This window comes from Mesoplodon bidens (assembly GCF_964165515.1).
Source record: "Mesoplodon bidens genome assembly, chromosome: 1".
NCBI classification, from domain to species: Eukaryota; Metazoa; Chordata; class Mammalia; order Artiodactyla; family Ziphiidae; genus Mesoplodon; species Mesoplodon bidens.
Window position 1 is genome coordinate 170,158,994 of NC_138176.1, and position 18,075 is coordinate 170,177,068.

An 18,075-nucleotide genomic window follows, 5' to 3' on the forward strand; every position below is an offset into this window, starting at 1 on the left:
TCAGCGTTGCTCTATAAGAGCCACCGGAGGTCCCAGTGTGTCTGCAGGGTCACGACCCTTTAATTTACTTCTGGAGCAAATCAGGCAGAATCTGGGAGGGCTTTTAAGGTCTGGTCTCTTTGGCAGGGTGTTTTTGCTTGTCTGTTGTGTTTTGTTTTAAATTAATAGACTTTATTTTTTAGAGCAGTTGTGGGTTTACAGAAAATTGAACAACTAACAGAGTTCTCAAATGCTCCTTCTTTCCCCTCCCCAGTTTCCCCTATTACAATCATCTTGCATTGTTGTACATTTGTTACAATATTGATGCACTATTATTAACTAAAGTCCATACTTTACATCAGGGTCCACTCCTGGTGTTACGGTTTTGACAGATGCATAATGTCATGTATCCACCATTTCAGTATCACACAGAATAGTTTCAAATCCCCTGTGTTCCACCTATTCATCCCCTCACTACTTCCCCACCCCAGGCCACAGCTTACCTTTTTACTGTTTCTCTAGTTTTGTGTGACAGGGTTTTGAAGGGCAAGTCTGCCCTCTTCCCGGGTGATGCTCCCAGCTCCAGGGAGGGGCTGGAGGCCACTCGAAGGCTAGGGACAGGGGTCTGTTGAGAACTGTCAAATGACAAAACAAAAACAGTTTAGTCATGTTTGATGTCCTTTATTCAAGGGAAAAACGATCCATGGATTAGGGGGACACAGTACCTCACAAGCAGGGGAGCACTCTTCCTGAGGGATTTGAGACAAGAAGGAGTTTTATAGAGCATTAGAAGAGGCGATTTGGGAACAGGACAAGATTGGCTAGGAGGTCAGGGATTTCCTTATAATGAGGCTGGTGGGGCCCATTTTCTAGGGTCAGGTGAGCTAGCTAAACTGAATTGGAGGATTGTGATTGGTGTGTGGTAAGTTTCCTTGACAGGTGTTTCCTATAAGTAAGTAAGTAAGGCTGACTTCAGTGTAGGTTTGTGAAGTGGCGGGGGCAGCCTTCATTTTGCGTGTCTCGATATACACGTGAACTTCACCAGAACTGACCCTGTTGTGCCCTAGGAGAGCCTACGAAGGAGTCAGGTGCTGCATGGGTCTCCTGGGCAAAGGATTTGGGTCATGAGGGGCATAGCTTCCTAATCCCCCATGGAGAGGAGGGGAGAAGAGATCCCTCAGAACTCGGCAGCCATAGTCTCCTCTCAGAAAACGGGGTGTTCACCCATCTGCATCCCCACCCAGACTGCCACCGCCTGAGGACAGGAAGACATCTCTGCCCTTGTATACCCGGTGTCTGGCCCAGGGCTGGCCAGGAATATGCATTAGCTGAATTTGGGGCTGAATGGGCAAGTCTGACCTTGAAACAGGCTTCCGCTTCCCAGGGTTACAACAATCCCTTCTGTGGGCTCAGCTTTTTTCAGTTGGTTTTATAGGGTGTAACAATTTTGATGAAATTACTGCGGTCCAAGTGTCTTAGTCCACCCCACCCAGTGAGAAGTTTAATGTTTTCAGGGCCCAGAGTTAATGAGGCTCACAAACAAACTCACAAGTTCAGTACGAAAGCTAGACCAACAGTCTTTACTGCAAGGAATAGCCCTGTCACCTGAACAGAATTATCTGCCCAGACAAGCAGCATTCTCCCACCGCGATCAGGACCGTCAAGGCAAGGTACAGAGCCTGTTCTGGGCATGTGGAACCTGAACATGGAAAGGTGGTTGTATGATGGCATCAGGCCCTGATGGCCCCCATACCTCGGGCACTAAGGTAAGTGTCCCAGCCGTGTCACCCCTGGGCAATTCTGGGCATTCTCAATGAAGGCTGTGTGGCATAGGCCTCGGCCCCAAACTGTCTTGGGCTTGAATCCTGTTTTGCCAGGATCAGGGATATCCTAGGTAAGTCAGCCTCCTGAGACTCAGTTTCTCTATCTGTAAAATGGGCATAATCCTTGATTTAAAGATTTGAGCCCATGTATGTAGAGGGATCACGAGGGAGCCTGGCATATGACAGGCAATCAGTTAATGCCAGCTGTGGTTGTGGTTGTTGTTGCTGTTGGATAATGCCAGTTTGCCTTTTTGATTCTTCTCTTCCACCTCTAAATTCCAAGTTCATTAGGAAGCTTCATTTGTTAAAGGTATGCTAATGTAGTCAATTTGATTAGAGCCCAGTTCTTGCTCTCCTTTCAGGCTCAGGAACTAACTATTCAGTCTAATCTCATCTTTGTTGTTGTTCACCTTCCAAGCTTGGCCCAGAGCAAGGGCTTGAGGGTGCTCTAGAAGTCAGAGGAAGAGAAACTTGCCTGAAGCTGGAGGGAGGGAGCAGGGAGGCTTCCCAGGAGGGAAAGGGCAGGTGCTTGGGACGGAGATTAAACTGCTAAACCAGGAGGACTGGTCCCAGTTCTGTTCCCTCCTGGCCTTGTGATGTGTTCTGTCCCTTCCCCTCTTTGGGTTGACTGCAGTTCTCATTCTGACATTCACAGATGGACAGCGGAGGTCTGAGAATCTCCTGAAACCAGTGCAGAATGTTGTGTCTGAGCACTTTTTGGCAGAGTGTCCCCAGCTTTCAGCAGATTCTCAAAAGGGCTTTGACCTCACGGACTGGCAGACTTCCTCGCAGTGACTCAGCTGTTTCCTATGGGCTCCGTTGCCCACAGCTGACTCACTAACACGAGCTCTTAGCAGCCCCTGGGGCCAGCTCCCCACAGAGCACCTGATTGGCTCAGCGAGGCACAGTCCACTGTGACTACACCTGGGAGCAGAGCTCTGGGGCCAGGCCACATCGTGGGGGTGGCCAGCTTCCAGAATAGACGGGCTGCCTGAGACTGTGCTCGTCGTCCCCAGCCCAGAAGGTGGCCGGGCCCAAGGTACCAACTGGGACCTGTGCACCAGGAGCCCCAAGGGAGCTGTGGACCTGGTGGGGCACTCTGGCTTCCCTGGAGGGGGTGAGGTAACATCAGAGCTCATGTGTGGCTTTTCTATTAGCCTGTGTCTTTCAATTCAGTGTCCACAGCCTTTGGTACAGGATTTGGCATATATAATACTAGGTGCTCAATAAAAGTATTGCTGAAGATAACCAGACAGCTACTTGAGCAGTGAGTAGAGTACAGTAGGGACAAGAGGGAGCCTTGACCATCTCCTAAAACATTGAAAAGGCTTCCCTCTGGGAGGATCATTTTAACTGGGTTTTGAAGGTTGAATAAAAGTTCACCAGGGAAAGAGGTAGAAAAGGGAATTTGAGGTGGGGAAGTGGATATTTACAGGGCACACATGTGAAAACACACAGGTTATTCAGACAGCCATAGCGGGTGTGGGGCAGAGTGGCTGGGACCATGAGATGGAGGGGTAAGGCTGGGAGTTCAAGGGAACAGATTGCAGCGTTGGGTTAGGGCCAAGGCCTTGTGTTCTGAGAAGAAATGTCAGAGAAGAAGGAGGACAACCCAGAGCAGAGGTGTTAGAGTGGTGCTGTGCACCCCCAGATCTCCCTGCCAAGATCAAGGAACTGTTAAACACAGGACAGTAGGTCCCAAATGGAATCACCTGTGTTAAGTCCCATGGCCCCAAACTGAGGATTATAGTGTTGGCTCTCCCAGAAATGGATTCTTAAACCAGTCATTCAGGAATTACCTAGTCAGGACTTCCCTGTTGGCGCAGTGGTTAAGAATCTGCCTGTCAATGCAGGGGACATGGTTCGAGCCCAGGTCTGGGAAGATCCCATGTGTCGCGGAGCAACTAAGCCCGTGAGCCACAACTACTGAGCCCACGTGCCACAACTACTGAGCCCACGTGCCACAACTACTGAAGCCCACGTGCCTAGAGCCCGTGCTTCGCAACAAGAGAAGCCACTGCAATGAGAAGCCTGCGTACCGCAATGAAGAGTAGTCCCTGCTTGCCGCAACTAGAGAAAACTTGCACACAGCAATGAAGACCCAACGCCAAATTTAAAAAATAAATAAAAAAAAAAAAAGAATTACCTAGTCAGCAATCGGCATTAGTTAGGTTATCTGGCTGACACCTTTTATCTGTCTGACCTATGACATCCCTTAAAGGAAAGTGACCTTGCCATTACCGAGCTGCTTGTCTTGGCCTAGTTTTTTTGTTCCTTCTCCCTTCTGTCCATAAAAATGTTTCATTTTGTATAGCTCCTCAGAGCTCTGTTCTATCTGCCAGATTGGATGCTGCCTGATTCATGAATTGTTTGTTTTTGGCCACGTGGCATGTGGAATCCTAGTTCCCCAACCAGGGATCAAACCCGCGCCCCCTGCATTGGAAGCACAGAGTCTTAACCACCTGACCGCCAGCAAAGCTCTCATGAATTGTTGAGTAGAGCCAATAAGATCTTAAAAATTGACTCAGCTGAATTTTGTTTTTTAACAGAACTCATTTCCCTGCTGCCTGGAGGGCAGCCTGCTGAGGACTCACAGCTGTGCACTTGTTCTAGTCAGCTTGGGCTGCCATAGTAAAATACCATAGACTAGGGGGCTTAAACAACAGACGTTTATTTTCTCATAGTTCTGGAGGCTGGAAGTCTAAGATCAAGGTTTCTGCTAATTTGCTTTTTGGTGAGGGCTCTCTTCCTGGCTTGCAGATGGCTGCCTTCTCGATATGTCCTCACATGGCCTTTCCTGGGTGTGTGCAGTTGGGGTTGGGGGGAGGGGTGCAGGGAGAGAACAAGCTCTCTGGTGTCTCTTTTTATAAGGACATTAATCCTATGAGATCAGGGGTCCACCCTTAATTACTTCCTTAGGGGCCCCACCTCCAAATATAGTCACAGGGGGGATTAAGCTTCAGTGTATGAATTTTGGAGCAGGATACAAACATTCAGTCCATACTAGCCCCTGTTCAGGAATTGCCCTCAGCCAAAGGGAGCCCTTGGCCCAAGGTTATGCCCCTCCCCTGGGGCACTATTATGTTGCCTCAACTGAGGACAGTTTGGCAGGGCTATCCCTGCAGCATGGGGTGGGCTGAAGCCTCAGTGGCAACTTTACTGCAGTTTAATTTCCCCCTCTGCCCTATCTTGCTACCCTCACTGCCTCACAGGTGTGATCCTGCGAGCATGCGCTAAAAACTTCTGCCTACACATCTCAGTCTCAGAGCATGTTTCCCAGAGAACCTCACCATTTGACAGGTGGCAAATATGTGTCAATCCAAGAGCCAACTTTGATCAGTTGGTCCTAGCAGCTGGAGTACTGAGTGAGGAGGCTTTGAAGTCACGTTCTAGTAGTGATGTCTATCATGGGTGAGGAAGTGGGCATGGGGACTTCGGTGCTGGATGTCCAGCATCCTGCAGAGTGGTGCTGTGTCATGGATACCAAGTGGGAGAGTTGTAGGAAGGAGGAGCAGACCAACAGTATCAGAGGCTAAAGGGAATGAGAAGGTGCTGGTGGACATTCCAAGTAGGAATTTACTATTTACTTTCAAAAAGCTATTCAGTGGAGCTGTGGGCTGGGTTGGGGTTAGTCTGGAGGGAGAGTAGTAAATATGGTGAGTGTAGGTGACTGTTTCAAGGAGCAGGGCAGTGAAGGGAAGGTACGAGAAAGTAGCTGAAGTGAAAGTCAGGGGTGAGAAGATTTCTTTTAGGATAAGAGAGCCTTGTGTGTGTTTATAATCTGAGGGGGAAGAGTCAGCGGTGAGGGGGGAGACTGAAGATATGAAAAAGGAGAGGACAATGGATGGAGCAAAGTGCTAGAGGGATGATAATAAAAATATTTTAACAACTGGTAAGGCATGGGGAACGAACAAAAAGAATGGACACACCTAAAACTAATATAATATTGTGAATCAACTATACTCTAATTTTTAAAAAAGGAAAAAACATATTAAAAATAAAAAGAATAAAAAAGGGAAAAAACATACAAAAAATAAAAAGAATAAAAAAATAAAAATAAAAAGACCTAGAGGTCACAGGAGCTGATCTACAAAAGCACAGGAGGGTTTAGCAGCTACAGTTTGGCCTCATAAAGAGAAGAAAAGGCATTTCCTCCTCAGAGATGGAAGGGAAGAGGTAAAATAGGAAATGAGCATGAAGAAGACAGAGATGAGGTTGGGGCTTGAGCATTGTTGAGAAGAGATCTGGAAAGTAACAAAAACTCAAGATAATGAAACCTTAAACAAGATATGGCTGTGTTTACATAAATAGTCTGGAGGTGGACAATATAGGGCAAATAAAATCATCAGGGATCCAGGTTCTTATCTTGTTGCTTTGTCACCCTTAACAAGGCTCCTACCTCATGGCCCAGAATGGATGCTTAAGCTCCTGCCATTATGTCTGCAATCCAGCATAAAGAAGAAAAGAGTTTGCAGCCTTAGATGATGTTTAGCTGGTACAAATCAGTAGTGTTGTTCAGCAGTAAAATTATTGAACTACTTCTGTACCACCTGCTGGTAAATAGCTGCTGACTCCCTGGTGTCCATCCCCCTGCTTACTCATCCCCTGGGACCACCCACCCCTCCAAGACAACAACTTGTCTCAGTTGGCACCTTCCAGGACATACCCCTAACACTATGGTCAGTGTCCTGGCAGTACCATTTGTTAAATATTTGCACTGGCTGTGTCTCTTCCTTTTAAGAGCAGTACCTTAAAGTCACAAAATAGGCACTTGTTCTTTTATTTCATTGGCCAGAATGAAGTCCTATGGCTGCAAGGCAGGTTGTGAAATGTAGTCCTTTTTCTGGGTGGCCATATACGCAGCCAGACATAGGGGGTTTGATTACTAATTATCAAGATCAAGGGAAAAGAGGTGAAGGATATTAGGAGACTCGGCCACCTGGGAGGGCCAAATGCGTGCCAAGTAGCACAGAGGGCTTTGTGAGCCTAGCTGGGATGGTTGATTTCTCCAGCAGCCCAGGGCTGCTGGGAAGAGAGGAAAAGACGGCAGAGGCCAGGAATTGGCAGGTGAGTGACTAAAGTTTGATGGAGAGAGTGGTCCTTGGGAGGGGCTTGCTAGAGTGGTTGCCTGAGGGTCCAGACTAGGCAGAAAGGCAAATTGCAGGCAGAAGAGACTGGAGGCTGGAGGTCTTGATGAGGGAGATGCTGGCGGGATAGGAACCTGAGCTTCCTTCTCTGAGACACAGTGTGTGTGTGTTATGGGGGGAGGGGGTGCTTCCAGGGTGGTACCAGGGCGGCTGTTGGGGGAGCCAGAGTGGAGCTTTGGGGCCAGGCATGTGGGCTGGGCCTTCACAGTGGAGGCCTCTGTTCTATCAGCTGTCTTGGCCCAGTGCTCTTTCAGTTGTACAATAGAAGCAGTAACAGATGGAAGCCCTCTGGGGCCAGAAGGGTAATTATTCATCTGACAGGTGGGAGTCTCACAAGGTCTCAAGGCACTAGAAGTGGGGCCTCGTGAGGAACTGGGACCCTGAAGTGGAAAGTCATCAAGAACCCCGCCAGGGTCTCCAGTATGGCTCACATTTCCAAGGAAAAATATCTTTGCAGTTCCCTGAAAACTTGAGCTCATAGTAGGGAGGAAAAGAAGGGGATTTTCTTATCTTTTAAAAATTTTCCTATAATTTTTTCTTTAAGAAGTATGAAGTAAAACGTGGACATTGCAATGAGTGAAATAATGCAATGACGGGTAAACCCAAAGTCAGAAGACTCTTCTCACTTCCAATTCTTTGTTCCTCTTCTGAAAATCCTGCCACTTCTGAGAGAGAAGGGCACCTTCTGCCTCATGCTTCAAAGCTGCTTCAAGTAATGTTGTTTTGTCCCGGCGCATTTCCTTAACTAGCCCATCATTGTTCAGCATTTGAAATCTTTCCAGTTTCCACTGTTACAAAGGGCTATTCTGTGAACACTTTGGATAAAGGACTTCTTAGCTCTGGATTATTTCTTTGGGGAGGTATATAGCTAGGAATGGTATTATAGGGTCAAAGGGTCCAAATAGATTCATAGCTCTTGTTGCCTACACACAGATGGTTAGGAAGGTATTTAAAGAGGATTGAAGCATCTACTGACTTGGTGAAAAATTATAATAACCCACTTACTGCTTTTATATTCTTTATTAAAATTCTGTCCTTACAGGGAAGGGGGTGGTTGAAAGAATATATTACTCTTGTGTTCCAGGTGTGCAAATAAAAGGTAGCAAAAGTTCATCGCAAAAACACGGACATATCCCTCTAGTTGCGGGGGAGGGTATTAAAGAGTCGTGGTGGGTTCAGGCTCTGTTGTTAAGTAGCTCTGAGAGCTCAGTTACTCCAGCCAAGTGAGAGCCTGTGATCTGAAGGTCTCCAAGTTTCCTTTTGGCTTGGGGTCTTGTAACCTCTGCGTGGGATGCTTTGCCTCCTTCATCGGCTAGGAGCTGGGAACCAGGCTGTGTCCTAGAACCCCACCTCCCTTGCATTTATCTGGCTGTTGGGGTAATCTGCCCCATGCTGTGCCGGGACTTAGGAAGCCTGCAGATGGGGCAGCCATGCAGCCTCTGTCTCACCGTTGAGGCCAACCAGTGAGGCATCCAGTTTAGACCAAATCTTGTTCCAACTTTACTCAGCTCTTTCGCATCACCCGCTGCAGTGCACACTTCCCCATCCAGCTCCCCAGTGGGAAGTAAGAGCCTCACTGTGCGGGTGGTGGTGGAGGAGCTGAGCCAAAGGTGCTGAGACCTCTTTCTGTGGGCTGTTCCTCAGGGAGGATTATAGATTGTCACAAACGGATGGGACCCTGGGTTTGCCCCTCCCTGGTCAGGTGTAACCTTGGATAAATGTCCCTCCCATTCCAGGCCTCAATTTCCCAATTGGTACAATGATGGAATGGGACTAAATGACCTTTAAGGGCCTGCCCTAAAAGTCTGAGGTTTCCTTCCTTTCCTTCCCTTTGGCTTGTAGGTACTTGGCCCTTGGGGGACAGCAAGGTTGGGGTCATCCCTCTGCTTAGAACCAGAGGGTCAACCACAGGTAGAAGGCAAGTGGTTTTGTAGGCCACCCAGGCCTTTCTTATTCTGGAGTAAGATGAGGATTGAGGGCTAGACAGGGTGGGGCAGCTTCCTTCTCCATAAAGACCCCTGGCTGATTTTTAGCCTGATTCTCAAATTCGGGCTTCACTCTTTGTTTCCTTCTCCAATGGCTCAGGCACTTTCTATCCTCCCCCATCTTGCTTCTCAATCCCTTTCCTCCACTCCCTCCAACTCTGGGACAAACCATGATAGGGCCTTGGGAGTGTTTGCATATTTTGGGAAGGGGAAAATTTCCCTTCCCTTCTTTGGTTCTTTTTGGTTGGTCAAACAATTAAAATGATGTAACACAGATTAACAGGAGAAAATAAAATTTAATTTCATTTGTGCAGGAACCCCACAAACATGAGAGGGTCAGAGACAGAGAGGTAAAATGAGGTATATACACCATGCTGAGCTAAGAAATGGGATAGGGACCTGGGGCTTCCAAGGACAAGAGGGTCATCCACAGGCAGATAAGAAGAGCAGATTTTTCTGTAATTAGGTGTCTGCTCTGCCATATAGATGGGGTCGCTTAGATAAAATTTGTTCCTGGTCATAACACCTTTTCTGGGAAAAATCCCCAATTTAAATTCTTCTAGGTAGTTAAGGGAGAGGCAGTAATTTCTCTTGAGCCCACAGGCTCTCCATTGCCTTTAGCCAAAAGAATCCACATGACAAAGTACCACATCTCAGAGACCTGTTCTGAAACCCTACATATCTAATATTGAAAAACCTGTCTGTGAGTCATGGGGAGAAGGGATTGTGGATATGAAATGTTAAGAGGGAAAGTCAGGACCCAGAATGAAGTTACACGCTGGCCCAGCCACGAAAATACTATGAACGTCATTTAAGAGACAGCGTGGGTCAAGTGGTGAGTTTGAGTTTTGACTGTGAGAGCTTAGAAAAAGTAGATAACCTTTTTGAGTACGGATTCTCAACTGAAAAATGGTACTAATAATAGAAAATGGTACTTCATAGAAAAAAGGTGAGGCTTGAAAGATATTATATATATATATATATATATAAAATCCCTAACGTTGACCTCACTTATGGTTTTTTTTTTTTTTTTTTTTTTTTTTTTTGCAGTACGCGGGCCTCTCACAGTTGTGGCCTCCCCCGCTGCGGAGCTCCGGACGCGCAGGCTCATGGGCCCAGCCGCTTTACGGAATAAGGGATCCCCCCGGACCGGGCCCCCCGGACGGGGCCGGGGCACGAACCCGTGTTCCCGGCATCGGCAGGCGGGCTCTCAACCACTGCGCCACCAGGGAAGCCCCATTTCTGTAATCTTTGATGACCTCTCCATTCCCTTCCGTCTCCTTATCCTCCTCCCATGCTCCTTCAATCCTTTCGGCCTCCACATTCCTCCCTCCTCCCAGCCTTCCTTTTGCGCAGGCGCCCTGTGCGGCGCTGAGTCAGGCTGCGGGAAGAATTCGGGCCGCCCGGCCGGGACGGAGCTTGCGCCTGCGCGGTGGGCGGCTTTGGGGCGGGGCAGGTTTATATTCGCTGAGGATCAGCTGACGCTCCGCATTGCAGACTGCGGAGTCAGGACGCGCCATGTACTCCTTCTTGGTTCTGGCCAGCCTCCTGGGCGCGGGTAAGCCCTGGGACCCCCCAGCCTGGGGAAGGGGACCCCGCAGGACGCAGCCCGCTAGTCCCGGAGCTGGCTGTACCTGGCCTCGCCCCTTCGCTCCCCATAGGGATTAGTGAGGGGCGCGCACTGCGCAGGCGCGTGCGCAGAGCCGGGTACCTGCTGGGCGGCGGAGGGGCTGCTGGAGGCGGGGGGCGGTTGGGAGCCTGGCTGCCTAGGGGCTGGGGTCGGTCGTGTGTGCGAGGCGGGCGGGGCCGCGGAAGTAGCGTCTCCCTCACGGCCTGAGTTGGCGGACTGGGGCTCCCTTAAGCTGCCGGTCCAGCTCTCGGGGTGGGCCTGTAGGGTGACCCCTCCTGCAGCTGTGTCGTGCTTGTGCTGGACGCACGTCATGGAGATGGACTGGAGCCCCAACTTCTGGACAGACTTTGGCCCTTGGCCTCACTTGCCCCAGTTTTTAAGAGTATTGAAGTTGCAGAAAGCACATAAGTATATCTTCTGTATTGACGTTTATCTTTGCTTATATATTTACTCTTGATCCTACATCTTGAAGATGATGTGGGGTTTTTGTGGTCCTGTTGAGTTTGCAATGGAGCCCTCATTTCATCTTGCACGGCCATTGGCTGGTTTTGGCAGTGGCCTTTATTTTGGGGAAAATCTAAGTACCTGAGAAGTTGTTGTACATAGTACTCTTACCCACTAATTGTCCTGAAATAGGACTGATGGTTGTTAAAATCATCGCAGGTTATGTAGCCAGTGCTTGGGAACCAGCTGTACTGCCTTCCTGGAATTAGAAGGGGTCCCGTGCCCTTCCCATGTCATCGAGACCAACTCTCCACCCTCAGCTCTTGTCTTCATAGTCTTAACCTCATCTAAATCATCATGGTAAAGGGAAAGGAGTGAGGTTGATAGACTTGGAGCCAGATTTTAATTTAAGTACACAGAGGACCCCAAATCTGGATGTTTTCAGATAATAGCCTACTGAGGGCAATAAACCTGATCTTCAGGCCCATCCTCAATTTCTGTTTCTAGTTAACTGTAGTCTAAGGGCTAGCTTCCATTCTAACTCATGCAGCAATCCAAATTTTAATAGACAGTAATGTAATGGATGACAGAGTTGATGGGAATCAAATACGATATTTATAGATGAGATAGATTTAAGGTGTTTTTCTCATGTTAGCTTTCAGCAACTTCCACGAATGTGTCTTAACCTTAAACCAAGCTCCTAAACTTGCTTTACTTGTGGATTATGAAAGGCAATCAACTTATAAAGAAAGAGTTTTGGTTTTATAGTCACCAAAGAAACTTTCTTGCTGGGGTTGATACTGCTTTTATTCCATAGTCAGTATGATAAACTAATGCTAGTCTCTAAATTTTCTATACTGATTGAAAACGATTTTTTTGTTTTTCACTGTCAAACTGTTCTTACTGGCAGTGAGTCACTCCTCACGAGACCCTTAAGAGTTCTGAATCACTCAACCCACACAAAAAGGACTTAATTGTTTGTTTGGAAATGTAAAATCCTCCTCTGGTATATATGGGAGTATGGCTAACCCGACTGTTATGTTAAACTAGATACCCTTTTCCCTGAACACCTGGGTGAATAGGAGTGTGTAATAATGGCCTTGTTCTAATCTTGCTGCCCAGCCTTTAGGATTATGCCAAGGTCATGCTCTGAACACAATGTATGAATGCCTGCTTGCCTTGACAGCTCTGGCCCCAGTGTAGCTTTTTGGAAATGTATTCCTAAAATTTTTAATATTGATAGTGAGCTTGTTAATGAAGGTGCCTAGTGACGGCAGCCATCATCTGCTCCCTGAGAGCTTAGAACTTGCTGTTCCAGTGTGGCGCCAGAGAGTGTCATCCTGAATCTGGAGAGGCTTTATGCTTTGTGTTTTAATGATGTCCTGGTGGTAGAGACTTTTGCTCTCGAGTTATTTTCCTACTCATCCAGTGTCCCCTCCTTTTTCTCCACCTGGAAAAGAAATGGCAGTGATGGTATACTGAGAGAATTGGAGAGTATCTCCTCTAACCTGTTAGGAGTGAAGACACTGAGGCCCCCCAGAAATGACTCCCCCAAATCGTAGGCCATTTACTGGGGAAGTCAGAATCAGAACCCAGGACTTCTGACAGTGCTTGCTCTTTATCCTTCCGTCAACACCGTCAACACCAAGCGCTTAACTTTACAAGCTTATTGGGCTGTAATTTACATACAGAAAACATGCACCTTTTAAGTGTACAAATTGAGGTATTACTGCAGAATGAACGAGCCCACTGTAAGCAGCCCCCAAGGTAAAGGAGTAGCATCCAGAAGCCCCTGTGCCTCCCCATCCACTTACCCTATCTAACTTGCCCCAAAGGAAACCACTTTGTTAGCTTCTAGCACTGTAAATGTAAAAACCTAATTACTGTTTTTGAGCTTTTTATAAATGGGATCATATAGTAAGGACATACTGTTGGGTGATTCCTCTAGTGGGAAAAGGCAGGCCCAGTGTTAATGAGGTGGTAAGTATAAAACAAGTGGCTTGGTGCCTGGGATGTGGTACATATTCCTTGAAACTTAGCTGCCCCTGTTACTGCCACTTGTATAGAGGCTAACCAGCTGAATAGTGTTTACCTGCCACTGAGGCAGGTAGCTCTCTAGGGATGCTAGAATGTATTATGTACAAATATATGTATTCATTTGATAGCTTATTTTTATTACGATGCAAGACATGAACTTATAGCACAGCCTGCTGAATGTCAACAACTCCAGTTCTCACCTGCCAGGAATTTGGATAATTCCCCTGTTTATCAATTGTTAGTCAATAATCAACTTTACTCTGAAAATAACAAGGATTTGGTAAGTGGTTTAATTGCATTTAACAAGGTGTATCCAATACCTCCTACGATAGCTGAAGCGTATTAGATCAGGTGGTCTGGATTTTTCTAGATGGGGAAGGAGAACTTGCTCCTCCATTTTCTTGGGCTCTGAAGCTGGAATGGCTAGGCTGTGGCTTAACTGGATGGGGACGAGGAAGGGCGACAGGGTGTTGCTGGTGGGGGAAAGCACCTAATAAGGCATGGGAAGCTCTCAAGGCCAAGACCATGCCACTTGGGCAAGTGTGCACTGCAGCTTCTGGAAGCAGTCTTCTAGCATGGGCATTCTAGGTCACTCTAAGCCTTGCTTCCGGCACCAGTTATTTGGTTCTGCTTCCTGGAAGGAGGGTCTGGATTTTCCTGCCCTGCCTGTTTTGTTTTTTGTTTTTGTTTTTTTAAATCATTTTAAAACTGATGGTAAATACAGTGATTGGGATGAACAGTTTGACTGTTGGCGAAAGCACTCATTGCTTTACTTTTGTTGCGTGAAGTTCCAGAAAATAACCTGAATTATGGCCTTGGGTAATGGTCTATGCACTGAAAAATAACCTGTCAAAACTCCATGCTTTCTTGTGGAATTTATAATTCTTTATGATGGGAGTGAGATGATACTGTAGAATAGAAGTTTAACTTATCACATCATTGACTGACCTTGGGCAATTTTCTTAAACTGTGCTTCCTCATCTGTACAATGGGATTAATAATGTAGTGATGTAGTGATGCTTTAATAACTTACTGTACGACAAGGCTTAGGTAAATAAGTACTATAGGGTTTGTTGTTAAACCACAAAAAAACAATACCATGTTTGTTAATGTCCTTGTCCCACCAGCACAAGGACAAAATCAGTCTGCCCTTGATTTTGTCATGTCTCCTGCCTTCTTTCATTTCATTGGATGTTGTAAATTTAACAACAAACAAAATTAAATTGACTTGTAAATATGTTATGTTGGACATAATTACCAGATCAGAAAACAAACTAGGGGAGGTAGTCAGCCATTAGGAGGGAGGTGGGAAAGAATTTGGCTAGGCAGCCAAACTCTTGGTTTATACATCAGTTTTTAACAGAACAGCCCAGCAGATCAGGGCTGGTTCCCGGTAACCTGACTACTCAGATTCTAGGCTGGTTGTCCCTAACCATGGTACCTGGGATAAGTCTGTTCTCCACTCCCCGCCCCAGTCTGGTTTCCCCATCCCTCAATGGCGGTGAACTGTTCAGATAATAACTGCACACAGTAAACAAGTTCCATCGGTGTAATAGTGCATAGAGTAAAAAGTATGTTTCCCTCCCACCACTGTCCCCTGGGCCTTTCCCAGAGGCAGCCTGGTACCAGCTCCTTTAGGAGCCTTCCGGAGCTACCTGTAGGCGGCTGTGTGTATGATTTCCCCTTCTGTTTTTCTTTTTAACACAAACACATAATACACTGTTTCGCTCCTTGCTCTTTTTTAAAATTGTGGAACATTCTGGACATCCGGAAAAGTGGAAGAGTAATGATAACACCTATGTATATAACACTCTAGTTAAGATATAGAACAGCCCGCCTCCTTCCATAGATAACCACCTTCCTGGCCTTGGTGTTTATCATCCCCCTACAGGTCTGTCTTTATACGTTCATACATATATGTGTAATCTTCAGCGGTATGTGTAGTATTGTTTCGGATTTTTTCTTTTTTTTTTTTTTTTAACCTTTTTGGCCACACTGCACGGCATGCAGAACTTCCCCGACCAGGGGTTGAACCCCTGCCCGCTGTGGTGGAAGCGACAGTCTTAACCACTAGACCACCAGGGAAGTCCCGTTTTGGATATTTTAAACATTTTATGAATAATATATATTCTTGGGTTAGTAATTTTTTTTTTATTTTGCTAGTGAGGTTCATTCATTTTGAAAATGTTTAGATCTGTTTCATTCATTTTCACTACAGTATTACATTTATATCATACTTATTCTCCATTCTGTTGATAGACATTTAGATTATTTCCAGTTGTTTTATTGTTCTGTTACAAACTGCTTCTATAAATACTCTTGTGCACATGAACAGACATTTCCTTAGAGGATATACCTAGGAACAGAATTGCTGAGTTGTGGAGTATATCTGTTTTCACCTTAATTAGAAATTGCTGAATTACTCTCTAAAATGATTTTAGGAATTTCTGTTCCCACAGAATGTGCGGTTTTTAGTTGCTATATTAACATTTGATGTCAGACTTGAAATTTTGCCCTGATAAAAGGGTGAGATGGTTTTCATTTGCATTTCTCCTTTTATTTGTATCTTTAGAGGTTAGTTCATGCTAATACAGATAGATCTATACTACTGCCTTTCTAAAAAAACATAAATTTTGGAATAATGTTAGATTTACAGAAAAGTTGCAAAGCTAGTACAGTGAGTTTCTATATACCCTGCACCCAAACTTCCCTTACTGTTAACATCTTAGATAACCGCTGTACATTTGTCAAAAGTAAGAAATTAACCTTACTGTTAACTAGACTGCATACTTTATTTGGATTTTACCAATTTTCCCACTAATCTCTTGTTTCTGTTCCAGGAGTGGATCCAGAGTACCACATTGCACTTAAGTTGTCCTGTCTTCTTAATCACCTTCTACCTCCCAGCTGTTTAAAAAAAAAAATAGCTGCAGAGTATTTTATTGTATGGATGTGTCAATTTAGTTAAACCTATTGATGGACATCTGTGTCACAGGAAAAGTGAGATGGATTCTAATGACACTTCCAAATTTTCAAATTAAATTCTGGCCACATTTGGATAGATACTGCTTTTGAAAAGAAATTCTTTACATGACAGGAAACTACGTAAATAAGATTGAAGGAGATGTTTTGTTAGAAAGTTCTTTTGGCCAGTCTTAGTGGTGTCACTTATTATAGTAAAAAAACAAAACAACTCCTTTAACAGCTGTGCTGGAATGCTGTCTCCATGTGCAGGCGCTGATGCCAGAGGGTCATGTGGCTTTTCCTGTCTCACGAGGAGTAAAACCTAAAGTTTATTCTGCAAGGTCATGTCATCTGGCCCTCAGCTGCTGTTCAAAGTTCTTCCTCTCCCATCAGGTCAGGGCTGCTTACTTACTGTTGCCCATTTTGTGTTCTACCTGTCTGGGTCATCTTCCTTTCCAGGTAATCATGTAGTTTACTCTCTGCCTAGGTGTTGCCTTACCAGAGTTGCACCCTGCTCTGTCTGAAATGTCCATGCCATTCTGCCCTAGTCTTGCTCTTCCTTGGCTTCATTTTTCTTCGTAGCACTTGGCGCTGCCTGGCATCATATGATGTGTTTTTATTTGTTGTCGTGGTCACTGACTGGATCTGCAGCACGTACAACAATGTTTGGCCTGTAATAGGTGCTCAGTCCTGCTGAACCGTGGTGTGAGCTGTAGCAAGAGGACTTAATTAAGCTCAGTAACTGCTGGTGGGTCGGTGTGCATGAAACTTAAATGCTGGTAGTGCCAGATCTTTATCACGATTAAACAAAGCATTTTTTTTTATTAACTGAAACGAATTTTAAGAAATTGTGTTTAGGAGTTTGCAAATCAAGAGTGACTTTGGACTCAGGTGAAGTGTTGGCTTTTAATAACAGTTCGTGTCTGGGCTTCCCTGGTGGCGCAGTGGTTGAGAGTCTGCCTGCCGATGCAGGGGACACGGGTTCGTGCCCCGGTCCGGGAAGATCCCACATGCCGCGGAGCGGCTGGGCCTGTGAGCCATGGCCGCTGAGCCTGCATGTCCAGAGCCTGTGCTCCGCGACGGGAGAGGCCACAGCAGTGAGAGCCCCGCGTACCGCAAAAAAAAAAAAAAAAAAAAAAAATCGTGTCCAGGTTAGAGCCAATCCCCCCCCACCCCGCCCTGAGCCTTTTGGAGAGGATTTTATATAGGGGTTAGGGACACAGGACCCTAACATAACTAAGATACCCCTGGTGGCCCTGATTTGAGGTAAATCTGAAAAGGGAACCAGCTATAATTTGAGGAGTTGTTTCCCCTCTTTTTATTTTTTTTATTTATTTATTTTTTGCGGTACGCGGGCCTCACTGCTGTGGCCTCTCCCGTTGCGGAGCACAGGCTCCGGACGCACAGGCTCAGCGGCCATGGCTCACGGGCCCAGCCGCTCCGCGGCATGTGGGATCTTCCCGGACCGGGGCACAAACCCGTATCCCCTGCATCGGCAGGCGGACTCTCAACCACTGCGCCACCAGGGAAGCCCCTTCCCCTCTTTTTAGTTCCAGAACTTAGTTGTTTTAAAATGTTTAACCCAATGGTTCTCAAACTTTTTGGTCTCAGGATCCCTGTATACTCCTGAGTCATTGAGAGACCCCAAAGAGCTTTTGTTAATCTGGGTTATATCTATGATATTTACCATCTTATAAATTAAGCTGACAAAATTTTAAAAATAATCCTTAAAAAAAATAAATCCATTACATGTTAACACATTGTGATTTTAATGAAAAATAGCTGTTTTCCTAAACATAAACCTATTTAGTGAGAAGAACAGCTTATTTTACATTTTTGCAATCTTTTTAACACCTGGCTGGATTTTCAGCTGCCTCTGCATTCAGTCTTTTGCACTGTCACATGTCATATGCTTCCAGAAAAATTCCACTGCTCATTTTTGAGTGAATGAGTGAAAAAGGCAACTAACATCTTCATATTACTATTATGAGAATTTTGACCTCATGGATCCCCTAAAAGAATCTCTGAGACCCTCAGTGTTCTGTGGACCATGCTTTGAGTGTAAA

General features: G+C 45.9%; 1 protein-coding gene across 2 annotated transcripts in view; it reads left to right on the forward strand.

The window, feature by feature from the left end:
• The first annotated feature begins 10,366 nt into the window (after window positions 1-10,366).
• PSAP (prosaposin) overlaps window positions 10,367-18,075 on the forward strand; it is a 32,832-nt gene continuing 25,123 nt past the window's right edge. For both annotated transcript variants that reach the window (XM_081229917.1, XM_081229918.1), the window contains exon 1: window positions 10,367-10,492. In XM_081229917.1, the coding sequence (XP_081086043.1) occupies window positions 10,453-10,492 (40 nt within the window). In that variant the 5' untranslated portion in view covers window positions 10,367-10,452. The remainder of the gene's footprint in view (window positions 10,493-18,075) is intronic.